Genomic DNA, 24,868 nt, shown 5'->3' on the forward strand with positions numbered 1-24,868 from the left:
GATTCCCACTAATAATTTTATTGCATACTAAGTAATCCTGAATACTATCCCTTAAAATACCTTCCATTAGTTTCCCCAGTATTGATGTCAGGCTTACAGGTCTATAATTCCCTGGTTGTGATCTCATCCCCTTTTTAAACAATGGCACCACATCTGCTATTCACCAATCCCTTGGTACTGAGCCTGATGAGATTGAATCTCTGAAAATTAAGAATAGCGGTCTAGCTATTTCCAGGTTTAACTCCATAAGGACCCTTGGGTGTATGCCATCTGGACCTGGAGCTTTATTTATCTTAATATTCTTTAGTCGCCTTTGGACTTCTTCCTCTGACAACAAAGTATTAATTAATGGCATGGTTTGATTTCCATTTTTATGTATTACTCCTACCATTTGTTCCTCTCTAGTAAATACTAAAGAAAAGAAAGTGTTAAATGATACTAAGGAAAAAGCAGAGGTATTAATCAATTCACCCATCTCACTTCTTAGGGGTCCTATATTATCTTTTTTAATCCTTTTGCCATTTATATACTTAAAAAACTTTTTGGGGTTTGTCTTACTTTCTTTTGCAACGTGCCTTTCATTTTCTAATTTAGCCAATCTAATTTCCTTTTTGCATGTTTTATTACATTCCTTGTAGCAACGAAAGGACTCCTCTGACCCTTCAGACTTAAAGAATTTAAATGCACGCTTCTTCCTTTGCATTTCTTCCCTCACCTGTATGTTTCCAACAACATTTTAAAGACAGCCCACATTTCTTCCGTATTTTTTCCTTCAAAGGCTTTGTCCCAGTCTATGCTCTTTATAGACTCCTTTAGCATATTAAAATTTGCCTTTCTAAAGTTTAAAGTCCTAGTTGATCCCTTATACCGTTGCTTCTGGAAACTAATCTCAAATGAGACCATATTATGATCACTGTTTCCCAAGTGCTCCCTTATTTGAATATTTGATAATACGTCTACATTGTTTGTTATTACTAGGTCCAGTATAGTCCGGTTCCTAGTTGGTTTCTCTGCTAATTGGGACATGTAATGGTCTTTTAACTTGCTCAGAAACCTATTTCCCATAGCTGTACCGCAGGTCTCAGTACTCCAATCAATGTCCGGATAATTAAAATCCCCCATAATTAAAATTTGACCTAGTTGTGTAGCCTTTTCAATTTGCTGTAGAAGTTGGGCTTCCTCAATCATACTAATATCTGGCGGTTTATAGCATATCCCTATCAGCAACTTCTCTGAACTTTTTCCTCCGCTGGATATTTCCACCCACAATACCTCTATATTATCATCAATAATCTCGTATATAACTTCCTGAATACTTGGATTTAATTCTGGCTTAATATAAAGACATACTCCTCCTCCCCTTTTATTTACCCTATCCCTCCTGAAGAGAGAATAGCCTTCCAAGTTGACTGCCCAGTCATGTGTATCATCCCACCAGGTCTCCGTAATACCTATAATGGCATACTGCTCATTCATTGCTACTAGTTCTAACTCCCCCATTTTACCGGTCAGGCTTCTTGCAATTGCAAGCATACACTTAAGTCTATTGCCTCCCTTAGGTATTTCTTTTTGCTTTAAAAAGGGCCTCTCCTTATTGGCTATGCTTCCCTTTCCCCCCTCTCCATCCCCTTGACTCTTGTTAAATTCCTCCTTACTACTCTGTGTCTATAAATAAAGAACTGGAAGTTGCTCAAATCAATTTATAGGCTATAACAGGTGCATGAAAGGGTGGGGTTGTCCTAAAAGGAAAAAAAACACAGACAAATTCCCCCAGCACACTTCTATAGCCAGCAACAGATCTGCTATTTCTACTGTAGATAAAAATGCAAAAGTCTCGGTTGCACACATTTGCAAATGTATGTTGAAGCCACCCACCACTCCACGGTGCTTTTGCTAATAGGGTGGTCCTACTCTAAACAATGAGAGTCCCATATATTTGGGCCATACATGTGTGTTTTTAAATTGAGAGCTAACTCTACTCTACGTCTATCCCATAAATACTTGCTTGCCTCTCCCCCCCCGAAGCCTAGTTTAAAATCTCCTCCAACCTTCTAACCATCCTCTCCCCTAGCACTGCAGCCCCTTCCTCATTCAGGTGCAGTCCATCTCGACAATAAAGATAGCAACTGACAGAGAAATCAGCCCAGTGCTCTAAGAATCCAAAATCCTCTTTCCTACACTAATCTTTTAGCCATGCATTAACCTCCCTAATCTCCCGCTGCCTCCCTGGACTAGCGCGTGGCACAGGTAGTATTTCCAAAAATACTACCTTGGATGTCTTTGCCTTAAATTTGCGACATATGTCCCTGAAATCATTCTTTAGGACACCCCTTCTTCCTCTAACTCGGTCATTGGTGCCAACATGAACCAAAACCTCTGGGTCATTCCCAGCCCCTCGCAACAATCTGTCCACCCGATCCGCAATATGCCGAGCCCGAGCACCTGGGAGACAACACACTGTTCAGCATGCATGGTCCCGGTAACAGATTGCCCTATCTACCTTCCTAATAATTGAATCCCCTACCACCACAATCTGCCTGGGTCCCTGAGTAACCTTCGTCCCCTCTATGCTGGAGAGACCATTCCCTGGTTGCTAGAGGAAGCACTCTCATCCAACTCTACCAATTCTGAACTGCCTTCCACAGTATCTTCATCCAATCTGGCAAATCTGCTGGGATTGCATAGCTCAGAACTGGCCATTCAGGAGAGGGTTTCTGGGATACCTTTATCTTTAAATCTAACCACACTTTTAAAATGATCTAGCCCATCTCTTAGGCGATAGATCTGGGTTGCTTGGCAGTTGACATGTTTTTGGGTCTTACCTGGACAACAGAGTTCTTTTCAAGATCCACTAGCAAACTGAGGTTTTGAAGGTAGTCGTTGGGTACAATATCAGAACTCCTTTCATTGTCAGCATTGTCACTGAATTCTCACTCTGAGGGGGGGGGGTTCAATTAGCAGTGATATTCCTCAGAACATCGCGGCTGCACATTTTTATCATTCCTATGGTAAAATCTCCGCTTATTTTTCATGAGGAAAAAACAGCTGAGATTTATGTAACAATCTTGCAGTTGTTGTAGGGAACATCGTGGTTAATTGAATTTCCCCCTGAAAGTCAACCAGAGTGAAACGCAAGTCCCAAAGTGCGATTGAAAACAAAAGCATGCACAAGATGACGTATATTTGCAGGTCATGCAGAGTCGCATGCAACAGAGGAAATGTTTCACTTGGCATTAGTCTCAAGAAACGGCAGGGATAGGTCACGTAGGCACACAATTTTTTTGGGCAGGAGGGAGAGAGGGCTTTAGGATAGTCATCACTAGTATTGCACCAGTATTGAGAAGGTGCAAAAAAACGCACTTGTGTTAGGGGCATTTGCGTGCAGATCTGCATCTATTTGTAAAGTGTGAATGCGCCTTTACTGTACTTTGGGAAACATTGAAATGCCATTCAATCCCTGTTCTGCCCAGTCATTTATAAGGGTTGATACGTCATCGATACTAACAACAAAGTCTATTGCTATTGACTGCACCTATTTTCTGGCCATGCACAGTGTGAAAATACTATCTTCCACTCTGCAAGACCCTTCTATATGTATCTTATGAAAAGAAGTACTATTCTGAATTGACTGTGGTCTAGGGAAGCTGTAACACACTACGCAATTGTGCCTCCATTTGTTTCTTCTAGCTGTCTAAGAGGTTTTTTTTTTGCAAATATCTTTCTAGAAACAAAACTCAGAATTTCAGACTGAACATTTTAAGCAGAGTGCAATTTGATTTACACTTCCAGAAATAAAATCAACCCCCAACTAGATTGCTGAAAACAAAAGACACCATGATTCAGATTCTATCAAAAAGACATTGAAAGAAATGGATATGGGCATCTTGAGCTGCATTAAAACTCCATTTTATTTATTTACAGTCAAAATAGAAAAGCTATTGGCAAAGAGTTTCAGTGGGCCAGCCATTCTCGAGACACAAACTTCTAAAAATAAAAGATCATATTGGGTTCACAAAGTTAGAAGCCCCCCACTCCTTCTGTTTCTACTAATCTCGCTGTGTTAAGTTTAATTTCATGGCTCCTCCTATTACAGGAAGGATCAAGTTTATATAGTGATTTATATAATCACAAAACAAATCACTTGTCCTTCTTACAATTGGATGGCCTGCACACAAGCACCCAGCTGAGTGAGACAGGACAGTGTGAGAGAGGGAGTTAAGTTTCACAGAACATTAATGGAGAAAAAAAGCTTAACATTAGAATAATGTATTTATTATAATATTGCTAAGAAAAATATACTATACATTACATTGTCAGTCATAAAACTGTAGATTTTGAAATGGTAAACAATTACTTCAGTGTTTTGAATAGTTACAATCAGGGGAGGGCTGGCAAGTTTTAGCCCAGGGGGAAAGACTCAACTCAGCAGCCTATAAGGACCATTTAGGTGAAAAAAATGCAGATGGCCCAGGGACCCAGCCCAAGCTAGTCCACTATGGGAGCGGCCCGAAGGGCAGATGCCCCCCTGCCTCCCCCAGCTACAACCCATTATATTGTACAAAATAACATAACATACTTCCTACAGCAGACCATAAGAAAAAGAGAATATCCTGTGGTCTTCTAAATTATTACATTATTTTATAACCACACTTTTTATTCTTGAAATATACATGAAATCTAAGTAGGGTTGAATTATTATTTGTATGTGTAGGAACCTTGACCACAATTACTCATTGTTTCATATTTCCTGAATTTTAATTGAACAGTGCATTCAAGGTTGACTGAAACGGACTGAAATCAGACATGTTTGAAAAAGAGGCTGGCCAATTTGATGGAAAATTCTTGCTCTACTCTCATAGGTACATAATATTTTATCTTGTTTAATATACTTTAATCATGGTTGCACCTAAACATTAAGTATGTTTTACTAGTGCATTTCAAATCACATTTGTAGTGACTGCTTAAACAAACTAGTTTGTGATAGTAAAAATAGAATTACAATTTCTAGTCTACTTTTTTTTATTACAAATGCAGTAATACTATAATACCCAAAGTGGTTTCAGTCACATTATACAATTAACTGGGCATCAAGTTCTTCCAGGTCAGTCGGTAGAGTCATTATGAGGCTTCATCCTCCGCTTGAAACTGTATTATATGAATTTGACAACAAAATACAAAATGGACATGTACAAAACAAGTGATGAACGTTATAAAAAATATCAAATAATATAACTGCATTTAAATATGCTTTAAGTGCAATAGGAGAAAAATGTTTTTTTTTTCTTAAAGTAAACATCTATTTAACTTCTGGTAAAATAATTGTAGTCCTTAAAATACGCTAGCAATACACATTGCTGTGCATGTGAAAGCTGTTGTCGTTTAACAGGTCAACAATTGAAATGTGTCTGAGCTTTTTAAAACTATAAAATCTAAACTAAAAATAGCAGTAGTCCTTTACTGCAGAGTAAATGCATTTTTATCTGTGACCAATACTGTACTTTCATGAATTTTAGTCATTAATAGTTGTACAAAAATAGTAAGTAGGCTTCCATTGCTGTAAGGCTTGTGGAGGTTTTACTTCATTTTAACAACAAAATCAGACAGTGTTTAGGTTAATTGTGTTCAATCCTCTTTTAAAAAAAACCCTCCTATTTTGTACACAAATACTTCATCACTTTGAAGGCTACAGTGCTTAGTCATTTGAGTAAAGATCAATAAAAGGTACAAAAAAGGCCACAAGGTATAAGGTCAAAGAAGATGTCACGAAGTCTAATTATCATGAAGATTTTCCTTGAATTGCCTAAAAAATAATAATGAGGATTACTTATAGATTCCCAAACAACTATTTTTGAAACATATTATACATTCCTGTTATGTGGTATTTTTAAAACATCAAGAACTAAAATATCAACAACAATACTTTTAAAGATGGTAAAAATTTAAGCAATTACAGCCATGTTTATCAGAACAAAAAAATATACAAATCCCTTAACACAACCTGAAGTGGGTAACCTGGTAATAAAACGTTTCTTAACATTGTGACAGTCTCTGAAGAAATAACTAAATTTTTATCCATTACAGACTGACAACCTGGTAACTCTGACATTTGTCAGAATGCCTGTTAGCTCTAGTGTACACATGTATTATAGTAAGCTGCATGGGAGCTCAAACAATTCTTAAAACTAGTCCCTTGTTACCGTTTTCATAACCTGTGGCATACAAAGAAGTGCTTCTTACCCATTTCAAAAATAATGTACCATACAGGTATCACAAATTACACTGATGAGAAGTGGTTGACGCTACTGAGCAAAGAGGAGTAGAGTCTAACAGGCCCCTGTTCACCAGGGACCCCAGCAAAGATGTTTGTTCTTAGCTGCGTGGGATGTGAAGACCATAGCCAGTCGCTAGAGAGGTAGCTGAAATCACAGGTAGAGCATAGTGAACAAGCCGAGTCAGAACCAGTATGGACTATAGAAGTACCAGGGAAAAAGCAGAAGAGTGGTCGAGGCAGCCGAGGTCAGAATGAAGAGATCCAATCAGAACAAACACTTGAGGCAGAATAGACAAACAGGCAGATGTCAAACCAGGAATCCAACAAGAGAATCAGAACAACGGGGGAACAGTAAATTAAGATATCCACAAGAGAGAACCAGAGACAGACTGCTGGAATGTGATCCAATACCCTGGCACTGGATCATTGCCAGAACCTGCCTTAATTAGGCTATTCAGTGGTATTTACGGCATTCAGTGATAACACACTGCCTGCCGGTATGTCTTTTTAAAAGCTGTGTCCCATTGCTAGGCAATGAATGTGCAGGAAACCAAAGAGTCCTGCCCCCGCAGCAAAGGATGAGAGCGGGGGTAATGCCTGACCATATGCCCCCACTTTAAGATATATCTATAATTAGCCAAGACTTTACTCTTGAGGAAAATTTATCTTGAATTTGTCCAGTAGACATGAAGCATGAACCCAAGGCCTTTCTTCAGGGCCATAGCTCTTCTAATCAACCAAGAATCAAGTTTCCCCTTGAAAACCTGGTAATCCAATCTCTGTTCAACTTCAAATTCTTCTATAAAACTGTGTCTCGATAGGAAAGGAACAAACAGTCTCTGTAAAAAAGTTATTCAGCACCAGCGGTTTTAACAGGGAAATGTGGAATACACTGTGGGTTCTAAAATAAGAGGCTCATGTGCATTGCAGCTACTGTACAAGGTAAAAGATGAGACTGCTCTAATTGATCTGTCATTTGAGGTGCGAGATCTATGCACCAGATGTGTATGAAACAAAGATTGCCAGAGGACTCTGCTAAAATTTGAAGTCAAGTGGCTCATACTCGGGAGTAGAGATCAAACACCTAAGCCTTCTGTACTTTTCAACAGTTACATTGGCCATGTATTGTGCTAAAATTTGAAGCTAAGTGACTGTTTGACAGCTATGACTGATATTATATGTACTTTTGAATTTAAGAAAGAGAGGGATCTTACAAGAAAAAGCAGAGTAAAATTTTGTAGTTTGCACATTTTCAATCAAAAAAGTTATTTTCCAAAAAAAAAAGCTATTCATTCTACGAGTTATTAACATCATATGACTGGTTTCGTTAAGTGCACGATTGGAATCAAGCTGTGGATAAAATTGGAGATTTTATAAGCATTGATTTATCCTCCTTTAAAAAAGGGTGATTTGTATTTTATATATGTATCCATGTTTAGAGGTGCATGTAACATCTAATAATTGTAAGGTGTTTGGTGACTAAAGATCAGCGCCCATTAGATATCTTTCTGATTTCATTAGGTGGTTAAGGTCTGTTATGAACTCCACGGAGATATTGGACCAAGGCTTGTTAGAGATAGCAATAGCAGAAGAATGGTCGAGCTGAGGTCAGAACTAGGAGATCCAATCAGAACCAATAATTGGGGCAGAATAGTCAGGAACAGGCAGAAGTATAAAGGGATTTGGATCCGCACCAGGTTATGGACTATCCTCACTGGTCACAATAAGAATTTGTGTGTCCAGTTATGAGCGGGTGTTTCTTTTCAACATACAGGTACATAGATAAACAAAGAAAAAGGTTGAATGGGGAAGCACTCCAGTCCTTAGTTCAATAGTTATATGCAGATTAAAACTAATCTTTATTTATTTATTATTAAAAAAAAGGCACTCAAATAACATTTGTAGTAGACAAATTACTTTAATAAATATATGGTAAGGGTGACAGAAAAATAATTTAAGTGCATTAACATACATAGACCCTAGTGAGGGATTGGTCCTTTATCATAAAACACTTTTATGGTGTCTAATGAAAAGTTATTATTAGTCCTCCTTGACACTATTTTTAACCGAAGTTTGTACACAGCGGATTATATTAATTTCTGCTAGCTCCCCTGTAAGAGAGGGCTTTTTATTAATAATCAAAATATCAAAAATATCAGATTACCTAATTCCCATTGTCAATAGGAGAAAAAGTCCAAAATGATTGTATATGAATTGTTCAAAGTCTGTATGACATTGAGTGTTACATTAACACTAAACTGAATAATGTGGCTGATGATAGGCTAGTGATTCATTGAGGGACTATTTAATTACTGTACATTTCTGAGCTAATATCAACTTACTGTACATTGTGGTTAACACACTGTATATAATACATTCATGAGGTGCTACAATCCTTTCCCATATTGGAGATGTGAAGAATGTGCACATGGCTCAGCAGTGTGAATGTTGCTGGGACAATGTATAGTACCAATGCTTAAAATGCAAGCATTAAGTTTATAAAACTTGGTGGGTGATTGTTATATGCTTGTTGGAAGAGCTGGTTTTTCAATGAGCATTGAAAGTCAACAAGGTTCTATAAATGTAGGCACCTATGAGTGAGGCACCTATGATAATAGGTGACTATTCATTGGATCACAAGTGAAAAGAGGTGATCAAAGTTGGGAACACATATTTTGAGCAAAGGTTTATATGGAATACTACTTCATCTGGTGTTAACTTAAAATCATTGGTGTATTTTATTTTACAGGCCTTACTTGTTACTGGGTGTGTTCCGTAACTTGTGGCTTACAATAATAAAATTACCTGAAAATATATATTCTTGGTTTCAAGCACACATGTAAACATTTAAAAAGAAAAAAGGAGCTAAAAAATAGTCATAGTCTCACATTCCCTATTTAGAATGATAATTAATATGCAGAAACATGGAAAGTACTTAAATGCATATTTATTTCAGAGTATTCAATATAAAAATAAAATAAAAAACGTAGGCCCCTGAAGAAGTTAATTTAGTGAAGAAATGCGTGTGATCTCTGAAGAAGTCACTTTGAGAAAGAGACAGGATAAGTGTTAGAGGACAGCATTTAAGAATACAAAGCACTTGTCTATTAACCGATATTGCAAACTTGTAGACTGTCAAAATCAATATAGAACCCTCAGTGCAATGCATTCTAAGGCATTTGATTGTCAGCATGGTCACAGGATCTTGTTTGGACTCTGTACCAATGACCTATCCTCGAGAACCTTTCTTTGCTCTCTGTGTATTGCAAGACCATTACTATAAGTGGAGATTCTACTTACCCTGTTTATTTGGGCAACTGTATATTACCACCTTATTTCAGATGTAAGACCCTCAATAATGATATTTGAAACTGATAAGCTTCTGATTCAAGGGTTTATACATTACCACATGTGTATTATATAAATTTACTTATTTAATTTTATCTATACATACTTTCTACTTTTGCTTCAGATTTTTTTCTTTCCTCCTGTAGCATCTTTATTTTATCCAATGCTTTCTTTTTTTTTTTACCAAATATGTATTTTTAAGCCACTTACCAGTTTTTGCATATTAATTCTCAAGTTCTAAAATGGTAATTTCAGATTGAAAAAACTACTATTAGCATTGTATTTCTTTTAAAAAATATATAGTTGTTCAGTCCTAAAAGGGTGACAGCAACCCTTTTAAAATAGCTGCTTTTTGTAGTCAAACCAAAAATATTAACAATTTGTTAAAATGTATATATACTGTTTGAAAGCACCATAAAGGAATAAATGATCTGTTTTTACACTTGCAGATGTATACTTGTGTGGTTTAGCAAGACTTTATTTTATTTTATTTTTTTAAGACCATACCTGACTTTAGCTGCAACTCCATATTAAAATAATATTCTTATACGCATTTTTCTTAAACATCATCTGAAACCCAAGTTGTACTATAACTAAACAGCCGACTTACTGCTGAATATGCATTGGCCACGGAGTTGTTGATGGAGTCGGCAATGCAGAATTTGGACTCGCTAGCATTGCACTGTAAATATTTGAAGCAACAACCAGTACACACAGTAATATGGGTCCAATGATCGCTCCTTCTAGGCCGAGATAGTATGCACCTCCTGCCACTGCCAAGCCCGTCAAATAAGGGTGACCACCTCTATATTAAAAGAAAAATATTACGTTAGTTTCAGAAATAATAAAAAAAAAACCTCTGTGCTATATAAACTGTGGTCGTCACCATTAAAATACAAACTTGGCTACTGATGAAGCAATCCAAGCAGATTTTACTGCAATTTAACACCAATGCAGTTAATTACTGGATGAATCATCCAGCCAATATATACTTCTGATTGTGAATTATTTTTTAAGGGGTGTACTTTTGCAAATTTTAAAAAATCAAACTGGTCTTTTTTCCTTTTAGTTTCAATAAATACAATATAAATTGCAAGTTTTAGATATTTATAGTGCTTGTGGGATAGAAAGTAGAGAGAAAGTCTACAGAAGCATAACTTATATGTGCAGAGGACTAGAAAGTACATGGGCCATGATGGTGTCTGGGCCTAGGTAGCATAGAACTCCAGAGGTATGACCGTGGCAATGTAAACAGTGAGGCAACACTGTGGGAAAGCAATGTTTTAGTAGAGCAGTATAAAGACAAATGCAATGCAGTACTATAATGGTAGAGTTCGATCCCTGTCTTTCTCTGAAGTTCCAGGGTGTCCAGATTTGAAATGTAATGTAATTTTACCCACACATGCATCACAGATGGGAATCAAACGCATCTTTTATTAATGTCAGATCATCTGGCCTTCAGTAGTTTATTAAATATCCTGATATTTTACCTTAGTCATCTATAAAAGTTCGTATAGGTTAGGAAGAGCTATTTGTGGTTGTGTGAGGGTGAAAAAGATCTCATCAGCAAATTGAATTGCTGTTGCCCAACTCTACTGCACATTTTCAGAGGATTTAATCAAGGGAGCTAGAGGTTCAACCACTAAGGCAAAAACCAAAGGGATAATGGTTAGCCCAGTCAGGTGCCATTGAGGATATGGACCAAATTTAAGGGAGAGCCATTGATCATTATTCTGGTCATTTCTGCATTGAGAGAGAATGACCGCAGGTGTTTTTCTAGTATTAATCCATCAAACTTCTACTGTTATCTCGAGCCTGGCTCCCTCGAATGAACCCAACCTAATAATGGTGTATTAATAAAAGAGTTTAATTTAAGATGTGGTTAAAAGGGCAATATGTCTGTAGATTGCACACTTGTAGATACATCTTTTCTGTCTTTATGAGTAACTATGTGGGCTTCAAGCTTAGAGTTTGGGAAACGCTCTCCTTAGGAGTGCTGCATTAAACAAGGAATTGATGTGGAGGACCAGAATATCAGAAATAGATTTGTGATAAGCTGCAGAAAAATCATCAGAGCCAAGGAACTTACCAGATTTTTGGCATTTAATAATTTAGACTATTTCGTCAGTGGTGATTTCTGCACGGAGTTGTTTTTCCGACTTGTGGGAAATCTACAATGTGTTATTCTATTGAAGTTGAAGTAAGTTATACAGATTGGTTTAAGATTTATGAAAATCTTGACAAACAGCCTTTTGGTCATATCTGAGATGCGATGAGAGGGCTTTGAGAAAGGAGCTCTTGATTCTAAATCTTGTAGCTAGAATTTTGCTGGCTTTATCTCCCTTTACATAAAAGATTTGTTTAAACCATTTAAGTTTATAGGCTGTTTGGTTAGAAATAACAAAATTTACTCCTCCTTTTACTTCCCCATAACTTCTGTGGCATTGTTGGATCTGGAGAGAGTTTATGCTAATTTTTAAGATCTTAAAGCTGTTTAGTTTGTCTCTCACAGCTCCAGAAGCTCCGATTTTCAAAAGTCCCCATCATTACTGCTTTAGGAGCTCCCCAAAGTAAATGTCAGAAGTGTTTGTAAAAGCAAAGTATTCAAATAGGAGTTTGTTTAGCTGTTTTTTTAATAGTAGGACTATGAAGGAAGTGGGGAGATGTAAAGCCTGATCGTAAATATCTGCTAAAATAGGGGCATGGTCTGTCCCGATGACTTGGTACATCCAATGGCATAATTGTTGTAAAGAAACGCGCATGGTGTATGGAACCAGTGTTACAATTCCTTAATCTAATCCATACCCGGACTGCACTTTTTAGCCATGTTGTTATCAGGAAGTATCAGTAACGGAACGGGAACATCTCCTTGGAAAAGTAGTTCAGGGGTTAAATGCCACCTTCACAGGGAACACTCAGGAGTTGAGTGAATTAAGCTACCATTGTTATTTGTGTTTGCTCCCTATTGTCCACTAGTGAGCTCTACAGACAGCCAGGAGCCTGACCCAGCAGGGGTCACCTGAGGGTGGACACCTGGGGAGGTAGGGTAGAGGGCTGGATAGTGTGAGAAGCCCACCAATCGAGTCCTTTTGTAACTCCCCTGTGCAGGAAGTTCCCAAGGTGGGATTGTGAGGTGATAAAAGAGGCTACCCTGGGAGCTGGACATATATGTGTCTGACTTTGGCCAAGAGGTGATGCTCTGCCAGAGATTTGCTATGGAACATATTCCACTACTGCCACCAATTATGAGGATACCACCCTTATCTGGGATGGCAGGTGCCCTCTGTGGGATTCAACTCACTCGGTTAGAGTATATCCAAAAATTGAGAATTATACTCACCGTTAATTTCCTTTCCTTGAAATACTCAAGGCAGCCCTTACAATGGGTTAATCCCTAAATCAGCTAGTGTAGACAGGAAGAATTTTGTCCCACCTGGCCCCTATATAAGGCAGCTACTACTCTTCCTCAGTGTATTTCGTAACTTCCCAAGCCGTCCTATAACGTAACTATCAGAACAAGGGTAGGAAAATATAGGGTTGTCATGGTGTATTTCAATGAAAGGAAATTAACAGTGAGTATAAGTCTCAATTTTTCTTTCCCTACTCCATGGCAGCCCTTACAATGGGACATACCAAAGCAGTACAATAATCGGGAGGGCAATAAAGCCAACACCTTAATAAGGTCAAACAGAAAATGTATTCGAAGCGCTTGCTGGAGAATCTTTCTCCAAAACTGTGTCTCCTCAGAGACCAAAACGTCAAGAAGGTAATGCTTAGAAAAGGTGTGCATCGACAACCATCCGGCTGCCTTACAGATATTGGTTGCCGATGCATGGGTTCTATGTGCCCAAGAGGTCGCTACCGCTCTAGTTGAATACGCCTTCAGTATCCTAGGTAGTTATGCCCTTTCCCCCTGTAGGCCTGTGCAATCACTTCTCTGATCCACTTCGCCAATGTGGGTCTGGATGGGGCCTGTCCCCTGCGAGGACCTTCAGGAAGTACAAATAGTTGCTTTGTCTTCCTAAGATTCTTTGTCTTGATAATGTACGTAGATATAGCTCTCACCACATCCAGGGTATGGAGACGTGTTTCGTCCCTATTAGTGGGATGAGGATAGAGAGATGGCAGAATCAACTCCTGATTGATGTGCAAGGATGATACCACCTTGGGTAAATAATCCGGATTCGTCTTCAAAACTACTCTATCTTCATAGATATTCAGAAAGTGTTCTTCATACCACAAAGCATGTATGTCCCCTATTCGATGAGCCGAAGTGATAGCCACCAAAAAGAGCACCTTCAGAGTGAGGCATCTAAGAAATATGTCTTGCAACGGTACAAAAGGATAGGCTATTAAGGCATACAAAACAATATTAAGGTCCCAAGGGGCTAAGAATGGTTTCCGTCTTGGGTGTAACATCTTTAGTGCTTGAAAAAAAACTGGAAGATAAGACCCTGAGATGCTAGTTTGATATCAAGAAGGATGCTAAGGGCAGATTCCTCTACCTTTAATGAAGCAGATGCTAGTCTTTTAACAAAACCATCTTTGAGAAATTCTAACACAGCCGGCATACTGGCAGACATGAGATCCTTCGTCATGTCCCCTGCCCAAGAAATAATTTTTTTCCAGATTCTGTAATAAATCATAGAGGAGTTCTTTTTCCTGGCCTGAATTAGAATGTCTATTACTTCATCTGAGACCCCTTTGGATTACAGTAATTGCCTCTCAGTCTCCACGCCATCAAAATCAGGGAGTTTGGATTTGGCTGTAAAACTGGACCCTGATGTATGAGGTCTGCCCTGACCGGCAACGGCCATGGATGTTCCAGCAACATTCTCCATGCTACAGCGAACCAGGGACGCCTCGGCCATGCAGGGAGGACTGCTATCACCTCCACTTTTTCTTTCCTTATTTTCCTGAGTATCTAAGGAATGAGTGGTAAGGCAGGAAACACATACCCCAGTTTGAAATTCCGCTGTATTGACAGGGCATCTATCTCTAGGACCCTGATGTCTCTGTGGCGGGAGTAGAAGAGGAGTACCTTGGCATTGCTTCCTATGGCCATAAGGTCTATTTTTTGTGTTCCAAATTTGTGTTGTACCAGTTGAATGACTTCTTTGTGCAGCTCCCTTTGCCTGCTACATGAAGGCTGAGAGAGATCTCAGATTCACCTCTGCCCACTCCATTAGTGTGGTTAATTCTGCCACCATGGCTCTGCTCTTGGTACCACCTTGATTGTTTATAAAGGCAACCACAGTCCTGTTGTTGGAGAAGACTCGTAAGATGCTTGGCTCGTCGATAGGACTGAAAGTACTGAACCACACGCCAGACTCCAAGATGTTTCAATGAAGAATTCTCTCTTTGTCTCGCCAATTGCCCTGCGTGACCATATCTTGCATATGAGTACCGCAACCTAGTGCACTGGCGTCCGTGGTAAGGACATACCAGTCTGGTACCTAGAGAGTCACACCTTGTTTCCTCAGGCCTGGGAGCTGCCACCAACTTAAGGACAGTCTCGCTGACCTTGAGAGATTGACTTTGGAGTCTAGAGACCCCACTGTATGATCCCACATTGCAAAGAGGTTTGCTTGAAGATCTCTCATATGCCATCTTGCCCACAAGAGGATTCCTTATGTTGAGGAGGAGGAGCAGACATGTACGCGCTGACACACGGGATTGAAGTTGAACTTGGTGCGCTAAGGACTGAATTTTGTCAGCCCTCTCTTGAGAGAGGCAGACTTTGTCCGTACGTGTATTTATTTGCACTCCTAGAAACACAAGCTGTTGTGTTGATATCAGATGGCTTTTTTCTATATTGACTAACCAACCGTGTCGTTGCAGAAACTGAATCACCTGAGATGTAACTTCCAAGGCTGCTTCTTCTGACTTTGCGAAATTAGAATATCATCCAGATACGTCCCCAAGGTCACTCCTTTTTCCCTGAGTGCCACTATGAGAACTATAAGGACCTTGGTGAATGTTCTTGGAGATGTGGAAAGGCCAAACGGACAGCACGTGAACTGGAAGTGGCGTCCTAGAATGCAAAATCTCAGAAACTGTTGGTGATGCAGTGTGATTGGAATATGGAAATATGCATCTTTTAAGTCTATTGCCGTCAGAAAATCTCCTGTTTCAACCACTTTGAGAATTGTGTTGACTGATTCCATCCGGAAATGTCTTGCTCACACATAGCAGGTAAGCCCTCTAGAATAAAATAAAAAAGAAAACAAAAAACACTCACTACACTACCTGTCCTATACATTGCTAAGACAGGAAGAAAAGACACCGAGGAAGATGAGGAGCTGCCTTATATAGAGGCCAGGTGCGACAAAATTCTTCCTGTCTACACTAGCTGATTAGGGATTAACCCATTGCAAGGGCTGCCATGGAGTAGGGAAAGGAAATAAGGCTCTATTACGACAGCACAACACCACAAGACGTTCACAATATACAGGGTAATGGTAGCATGTATCCTCCAGCAGCCTCTTGTAGTCAGCACTCCAAAGTAATAATCTCAGTCTCTTTCAGAGTGTTATCCTCCCGCAATATTACCACTACCGATTAGCTAGACAGTTACAGTGTTGCCCAGTCTGGGTTACTGGTTCACACAGACCCTATCCTGGTAGGATTTCCTCCAGCAGCACCACCATGCCAGAGTCCTTTTCGTTGATGTCTTGTACACCAGGATCCTCCAAGCTAGAATAGCTCTCTTGGCATTCTGCTCTCCTTATATTCTTGGCTATATACACAGGGAGTAGGGTCAAATGTCTCAATTCTCCCACTTTCAGCAGGAGTCTATCACTGGCCACTAACTGTTAGACATACCGTCTCTGTTACCTTGATTATACAATGGAATGGCTTGACTCAATTAGCTTGTTTGACTGGACACACTAAAATTGGGGTTACAATATTACATCAGGGAATGACACTGCACGCTTACGTGAAACAATAAGACTTTGACACATTGTATCATCAGTGTTACGCCATCTGAGTCTGTGATACATTTTGATACAATAACATTTACACTGATACATATTAATACATTTCCCAATCATATTTCAGTCAGTATATTATTACAATAGAGGCACATTGAATATCATATAGAAGTTCTAACCTAATTACCTCTCAGATTACCTGTTGACCTAGCTAATCAACTTGGGCTGCCAGCTATTTAACTTAGACATTGTTCTGATTACAAACCAAATCTAAACTGCACCTCATAACAATAGGCATTTGAGACAAATGGTAATTACATTAGCTACCACAAGCAAAATGACTTCTGCTATCCTGTTATTTTCACACAGTATGGCAATATTCTTTATATTTCTAATACATACAATATTGCAGGTAATAGCAAGGGCAAAATATACCCAATAACATGAAATAATAATACACATAATACACCGATGCTCTGGTGTATATGTCTAACAATAATCTTGGTGTGTGTGTTTACATAAGAACGTAACCACATTTCAGGTCCCAGTGATACAGTCACAATGCGTATTCCTCTCCCATCCAGTTAGATAATGCAACCCTGATGCTGAAACCCAGTTTTGCAAGAATCCTTATTTATTTACAAGTGACTGATAAGAGAATACAAAGGTGTTCAACCTTCATTATCTTGTGAAGAGTAGAGCAGATGGTGAATAAAGTTAAATCTAGTATTTCACAAGAATGGATATTTCTGGATCCATTGTTTGTGACGCACTTACCCAGATATATCAGAGTAGATTGCAGTGTCTACACAGTAAGTTGGCAATAGATGACACACGAGTAGTAATACAGCTTTGCAGCTTGCACCCTGGGAAAACCATAGGTCCAGAACAGCAGGTATAGCAGCCCAGTATGTCCCCAGAAATGGCACTGCTCCAAGAATTGCTGCTAGAGCTAGTACATAAAAGTAAACAAATAAATGTGCCATCCTTTACTATATATTTACTAAAGTACAACAGAGATGCTATAAAAAATACATGTAAAAAAGCACAGCAATGTTTATATACCTTCAGTAAGACATGCATTTTACGTCAAACAGAAGAACACATTTTGACACTTTAAGCTATATTTTGCTTGCTTTTTTGTCTCTTTGCAAATAGATACGGCAGATAGTATTATGGCTCAATAGACATAGTTATAAATAATTATTTTGTTAGGTTACAAAAATTATTTAGCCCAGCGATACATAGCTTTTAGTATACTTCTTGCTCTTTAATACCTTAATATTCAAAGGTGGTCTGTACCTCAATGACATAAGCTTACATTGTTTGGCCTATTCAAAGAAAGGGATTTTTAAGTAGCATATATTTGAATATATAGTGTGTGTGCACTGCAGACACGGGTTCCTCCATCTAGTAGGTCTAGAAATTAAGTAATACTTACGTCTGTAGCTGTGGAGCAATGCTCATAGTAGATAGATTGTAAGCTTGCGAGCAGGGTTCTCTTACCTCTATGTCTGTATGTATTACCGAGTATTGTCTTATTAATGTTTGTTCCCAATTGTAAAGCGCCACGGAATTTGCTGGCGCTATATAAATAAATGTTGATGATGATGATGAAAGAGGGACTGCAATTCATCTGATCACGTTTCATGACATTCTGGAGTATATGCAAATTGTCATCATAAAAAGTGAGGCAGCAGACTTTGTGAAAAATAATATTCGTGTCATTCTCAAAACTTTTGGCCACAACTGTACTAAATAAATGATGACTAGAATCTGAATAGAACTAGAATTGTTATAGGCAACATCTCCACTTTTTAAACCCACTGGAAACTCTGCCTCTCTTCTCCTGACCCATTTTCAGATGACATCAGAAACGCTGGAATCACAAAGAACCAGCCCAGAAAAATCATGCACTGGGCTAGTTCTTTGTTTATTACTCGGCCTTGTGATTCCATTGTTTCTGCTGTCATCTAAAAACAGTTCAGGAGAAGAAAGGCAGAGTTCGCTTTTTTTAAAAAAGACATCCAGATACGTTATGACCAGGGCCATCTTTTCCATTGGGCACGATGGGCAGGTGCCCAGGGGCCCCCATGGGCAAGGGGGCCCCATAGGCACGGCTCTTAATTAGAATAAATAATCCTGCAAAAGAAAAAACCTGCAAAAAAAACTTCAAGGATCACTGAGAAAGTGCATCTATCTATCTATCTCTATCTCTATCTCTATATCTGTATCTCTATACATCTATATCTATATATCTATATATGTAGGGGGCCCGGTGCACTGCTTTGCCCAGGGGCCCATAATGTTGTTAAGATGGCCCTGGTTATGACATTACCCCTTTTGACTTCAAAAGAGCTACCACGTTCTTAATGACTTTGGTGAATAACCTTGGTGCTCTGGGCAGACCTCTGAATCGAGAATATTTCTAAACTGCAAACCTGAGGAGGCTTGCATATGGTAATACCCATATTTCATGTTCATGGCATTGATAACCAATCGTAACGACTCCATCCTGAATCTGTTGGTCCACAGACGCCTGTTTTGGGATTTCATATTCAGGACGGGTCTAAAAGTTATGCCTGGTTTCTTTCAAACAAATAGGTTTGAGTAATAACCCAAACCCTTCAGCTCTTTCAGGACTGGAACAATCAGCCCTGACAACAATAGAGAGTAAAGGGAGAGCCTGCTGGTCCTGTCTCTCAGAAGGGTCATGAAAAAGAACCGCTTGGGGGCAGGGTGGTGATCCAATCATGCAGATTGTTTTTCAGCAGTCTTGGGACCTAGAAGCATTGCTGGCCAAGGCATTGGTGACCACAAGGTGTTTTTGAAATGGCCATTAAGTAATTTAGCCTGGCATTTAGAACATGTGAAGTACATTGATCCTCTTGCATCCCAGTATGTACATGGTGAGTGCAGAAGATCAATGTCTGTTTATTTAAACAATGTAAGCTCCAGCTCTCTCTCTCATTTATAGTTCTTGATATTAATCAAATCAAACTTGTGTCAGGTGATTCCCTAAGTGTATAGTAGCAATTTGCCTCTACAAGCTGTGAATTTAAGCCTGAACCCAGATTAAAAAAAGCATAGCAATGATAATGTTAAAGTTTCAAAGGAAATTCTTTTTATAGTTGAGTGTAGGACTGGTCGGAAAAGGAAGACTTTGGTGTAAGTTGGTCAGCTTAACATATATTGCGATATATTGAACTAATATTCCCTGGTTTTAATACAGAGTAGAGCTTAAATTAGTTAGGACAATATTAAACTGTGTATTTAGTGAGTGCAAAGCATCAATGTGTTCTTGTTTATACAATGTAGGCACATCAGTATGCACATGGTGAGTGCAGAGGATCGATAACGTTGTGAGTGTATTTATACACACACACTGCACAATAGCACAAACAGACCACACAGTGTGTGTGTTCTAAAAGGAGAGTACACACATTCACCACAAAGTCTCAATTAATAGGCTGGTAAATGAAGTCTATATTCATCTATCAATCAAAGGCAAAATGTCTCAAAGGAGAAAAGGAGAGAAGCTTCTGACACCACTGAAGTGGTCAGGATCCTGGCTGGCTTTCCAGTCTGCCAAAGCCCAAGGAGGAGGTGCTACTTTGGTAAAGTAAAACCACCTCACCCTGTTGGCCCAGTCCAAAACATGGCACTACCCCTGGGGCCAGACCCCTTTGCCCTTTGCCTGTTCATCCCCAGTGTAGGCCTTACCTTATATAGTTCACACCGGACCATTGTCCCAGCCACCAGAGGTCCTGTGCATTTCTTCTATGTAAGACCATTAAGGAGGGGCGGGCCTCTCTGAAACCCTGTCTCTGTCCAACTGCCAGAAAAAAAAATTTGAAGCCATTTCCTTCACTGCAGCAGCCCTTGAAGTGTGATCCAATGCAGAGCTTTCTGATGTGGCTGTCACCCCGGGTTACTGTTTCCCTACAGTTGACCAGGTGACCCCTCCAAGTAAAGTTAGTGAAGTGTTTGGGGAAGCAGGTAAGCTCCAATGGCACTGATACCCTGCTGGAGAGTATACTGGTTCAAACAGGTAATGAAGAAAATAAAATAAAAGGGAGGAGTTTTAATTCACACAAGTTTACAATTCATTCATTCTCTGGCATGATCAACCTTTATACCCCCAAGGTTAGTAGTCTCCAAAATTGAAGAACATTTGTACTGATATGTACATAAAATGCACGTGCAGTGCAGACAAGGAAATCTCTCCACACTTTTGGGGGGTGGAAGTGTGATGCCTTGCAAATGAGAAACATTTGTAATAAAATGTAGCCTAAAAATGAATTAGGGGTGTTTAATGCACAACATATACAAAGGGCACTATACCCTGACTGAGCCCTTTGATTGAAAACTTAGTGAGATGCATTGGCCTCCACTTTCCTCACTTGTACCTGAAGACTATTCAAGCCTTGCATCGGTCTCCAGATGGACACAAATCTGTGTACACATATGCTGCAGAATCAGTTAGTCGATGTCTGTGTTTGGGCTGCAGAGTGTAGTTGTGCGATTGAGACCGGCAGAGTACAATTTATGTAGCTTTGGATCTTGATTCAATATTTCTTTCCATGCCAGTGTTCTCTCCAGGGCTACACAAAAAACTTTGAGACCCCTTTAAAGTTAAAATGTTCAACATACCTGCTTTACTTGTGGTCTGCACATCACTGATGATAAACAGAGTATTTTTTTTTTTTTAGTTCCATGATTAAAGTCTCATACATTGATACTACCACCTATATACACATTGTGTATTTTTGAATACTTCTGTTTTGTTTGTTTAATGCTCACATTAACTTATTATTGGAATTGTTGTTAAATTAGTAACATTACTGTCCGACAGTACTTACCAATCCGCCGGGCGCCGGGACCCAGCAGCCTCCTCTCTCCCGCAGCTGTCACTGACGTCAATATTCAGTGACAGCTGCGGGAGAGAGGAGGCTGCTGGGTCCCGGCGGATTTGTAAGTTTATGTGCTCTTTCTTTTTTTTATGTCTGGGAGAAGCGGAGGAGGACAGCGGGAAGCGGAGGAGGACAGAGGGCAGCAGAGGAGGACAGAGGGCAGCAGAGGAGGACAGAGGGCAGCAGAGGAGGACAGAGGGCAGCAGAGGAGGACAGAGGGCAGCAGAGGAGGACAGAGGACAGCAGAGGAGGACAGAGGACAGCGGGCAGCAGAAGAGGACAGCAGGGCAGCAGAGGAGGACAGCAGGGAAGCAGAGGGGGGCAGCGTGACAGAGGGCTGCAGAGGTGGCAGAGTGTCTGGATGCAGAGGGCGCAGTGTGACAGAGGGCAGAGGAGGGGGACAGAGAGCAGAGGAGGGGTACAGCGTGACAGAGGGCAGAGGAGGGGTACAGCGTGACAGAGGGCAGTGAGAGGTGACAGAGGGCACAGCGTGAGAGGGGGCAGAGTGACTGGATGCAGAGGGGGAAGTGTGACAGAGGGCAGAGGAGGGGGAAAGTGTGACAGAGGAGGGGGACAGTGTGACAGAGGGCAGAGGAGGAGGACAGCGTGACAGAGGGCAGAGGAGGAGGACAGTGTGACAGAGGGCAGAGGAGGAGGACAGCTTGACAGAGGGCAGAGGAGGAGGACAGCAAGACAGAGGAGGAGGACAGCGTGACAGAGGGCAGTGAGAGGGGGCAGCATCAGAGGGGGCAGCGTGAGAGGGGGCAGAGTGACTGGATGCAGAGGGTGCAGTGTGTCTGGATGTAGAGGGGGCATTTTTGCATACAACTAAATAAGTATTTCTGTCCTGACCTAAATACTTATTCAATTTTTTTGACCCAACTACTTCTAAAACAGGACTGCTCAGTAATTATTTTGGAGGGGTGCCTTGAAAAAATTTGGAGACTCTAAGGTTGCCGTGAACTGCAAAAGTTTGGGAACCACTGATTTAGGCTGTTCTGAGGACAGGGGGGAAGGTCCTAACCAGGACTAGAAAGGTGTACCTAATAAAGTGGCCAAAGAGTGAATGCACACAATATCACCAATTTCATGCAATAATTTCTGTCACTCTGTCAGTGGTTCCCAAACTTTCTCAGTTCAAGGCACCCTTATTATAATCATTTATATGGCGCAAGCAGATTCCGTACCGCTTTGCAATTGGAAGCAAACAGTAAAAAAAACAATACTGGGTAACACATACAGTCTATGGGACAGTGGTTTGATACACAAGGGTAAGTGCTGCATCATATTGCATATTTGTCTGGCTAGAATGCAAAGGTTAAAAAGTATTTAGTGGGCTGCATGATCAGACACACAACTAAGTTGTTCAGAGGGTTGTCGTCTTCTGTTAGCTGTGAAGAGGGTGATAAAAGGTTACCCAGGGACATTAAGAGAGTGGTTGAGGAATATTATAAGCTTGTCTACAGAGGTGGGTTTTCAGAGAATGGTTAAAGGTTTGAAAACTAGAGGAAAGTTTTATTGTACGAGGGAGTGAATTCCATAAAGTGGGTACAGCCCGAAATAAGTCCTGTAATCAAGAATGGGAAGATGTGATGAGAGTGGATGAGAGACGCAGATCTTGTGCAGAATGGAGGTGTCGGATTGGGAGATATTTTGAGACAAGTGAGGAGATATATGTTGGTACAATTTTGTTGATGGCCTTGTTTGTAAGTAGAAGAATTGTACATTGGATTCGTTGAAAAACAGGCAACCAATGTAAAGACTGAAAGAGGAAGAACGATGCGCATTGGAAATATCAATCTAGCCAATGCATGCAAAAGAGATGGTAGGGTCTCAATTCTGATTTTGGGAAGTCCAGTAAGGAGGGAACTGCAATAGTTGATGCGGGAGATAAGTGCATGAATTAAAAGTTTTTGCAGTGTCTTGTGTGACATATATACGTATTCTGGAAATGTTTTTTAGATGTATGCAGCATGATGTAAAAATAGAGTTGATGTGGGGAACAAAGCATAGTCAAGGATTACACCTGGGCAGCAAGCTTGCGGGGTGGGATTTATAGTCATGTTGTCAACAGAAATAGAAAATTCAGGCAGGCAGCTTCTATTGGTGGGTGGGAATATTATTAATTCTGTTATTGAAAGATTGAGTTTGAGATGGTGTGAGGACATCCAAGATGAAATGGCAGAAAGACAGTCAGTAAGGCAAGACAACACAGATGGTGAGAGATCAGGAGAGGAGAGATAAATTTGTGTATCATCCGCATAGAGATGATACTGAAATTCAAAGGAGCTTATTAGTTTTCTAAGAGAAGTGGTGTAGATATAGAATAGCAGAGGACCTAGAACTGAGCCTTGTGGTACTCCAACTGATAAAGGAAGCGGAGTGGAGGTTGTTCCAGAGAAATTAACACAGAAAGAGCAAATGGATAGGTAGGATAAGAACCAGGATAGGACAGTGTCTTGAAGACCTAAGGATTGTAACATTTGTATGAGGAGAGAGTGGTCAACAGTGTCAAATGCAGCAGAGAGATCCAGGAGAATTAGAATAATGTTTTCAAAGCACATTTAAGCCAAAAAAATTACCATCTAGTCCCAGTAATCAAATAGGAAATGGGGAGAGGGGTAAAGGAGATTCCGCACAGATTGCATATCGTATATAATAAGGGGTAACAAATTATAATGACTAGACTGCTCAACATGAATATATATTCTAGTTGCTAGTCAAACAGAATTATATTATAATGCAGGGGTCCTCAAACTACGGCCCGCGGGCCACATGCGGCCCGCTGAGGACATTTATATGGCCCGCTGGGCATAGCCGGATTAAGGGGGAGGCACAGGGGGCACGTGTTTTTTTTTATTCTTCTTTTTTTATTTTTCCAATGGCGGGGGGAGGGGGGTTGCGGGCGGGCAGGCGGGTTCGGGGCTCCCTTCGTTGGTGGGGGGAGCAGTAAAAAAAAGAATAAAAAAAAGAATAAAAAATAGATACACTACTCACCTGATCGCTGCACCGGCGTCCCTCCTCCTCCCTCCTCTCTGCACTGTTAACTCTGAATGACAGGCGTGATGTCATCAAGTCACGCCTGTCCTTCAGTGAGGAGCAGCGTGGAGAGGACCAGGAAAGAAACAAGAAGACAAAAGAGAAGAGAAGAAAGAAGCGAAAAGAAAGGTAAGTAAAAAAAAAGGGAATAACGCAGAAAGGCACACTAATGGAGGAAAAAGGAAAGAAGAGAGGGACAGTAAGGAAAAAAGGTGGATTAGAGAAGCACAGTAAGGAAAAAGAGGGATAAGAGAGGGACAGTAAGGAAAAAAGGTGGATTAGAGAAGCACAGTATGGAAAAAGGGGGATAAGAGAGGCACAGTAAGAAAAAAAGGGGGATAAGAGAAGCACAGTAAGGAAAA

At 40.1% G+C, this 24,868-nt stretch overlaps 1 protein-coding gene across 5 annotated transcripts in view; it reads right to left on the bottom strand.

Annotated features, from left to right (window-relative positions):
• Nucleotides 1–3,890: 3,890 nt before the first annotated feature.
• The window catches only part of TMEM245 (transmembrane protein 245), a 206,281-nt gene continuing 185,303 nt past the window's right edge, over nucleotides 3,891–24,868 (bottom strand). For 2 of the 5 annotated variants that reach the window (XM_075212813.1, XM_075212811.1), the window contains 3 exons: nucleotides 17,332–17,506; nucleotides 10,230–10,424; nucleotides 5,886–6,416 (listed from right to left, as the gene is read on the bottom strand). In XM_075212813.1, the coding sequence (XP_075068914.1) occupies nucleotides 6,275–6,416; nucleotides 10,230–10,424; nucleotides 17,332–17,506 (512 nt within the window). In that variant the 3' untranslated portion in view covers nucleotides 5,886–6,274. Of the gene's footprint in view, nucleotides 5,801–5,885; nucleotides 6,417–10,229; nucleotides 10,425–17,331; nucleotides 17,507–24,868 lie in introns of those variants that run through there. The other 3 variants (XM_075212814.1, XM_075212812.1, XM_075212815.1) reach the window with 3 other exon arrangements.

Source organism: Mixophyes fleayi, chromosome 5 (assembly GCF_038048845.1).
Source record: "Mixophyes fleayi isolate aMixFle1 chromosome 5, aMixFle1.hap1, whole genome shotgun sequence".
In the NCBI taxonomy this organism is placed as follows: domain Eukaryota; kingdom Metazoa; phylum Chordata; class Amphibia; order Anura; family Limnodynastidae; genus Mixophyes; species Mixophyes fleayi.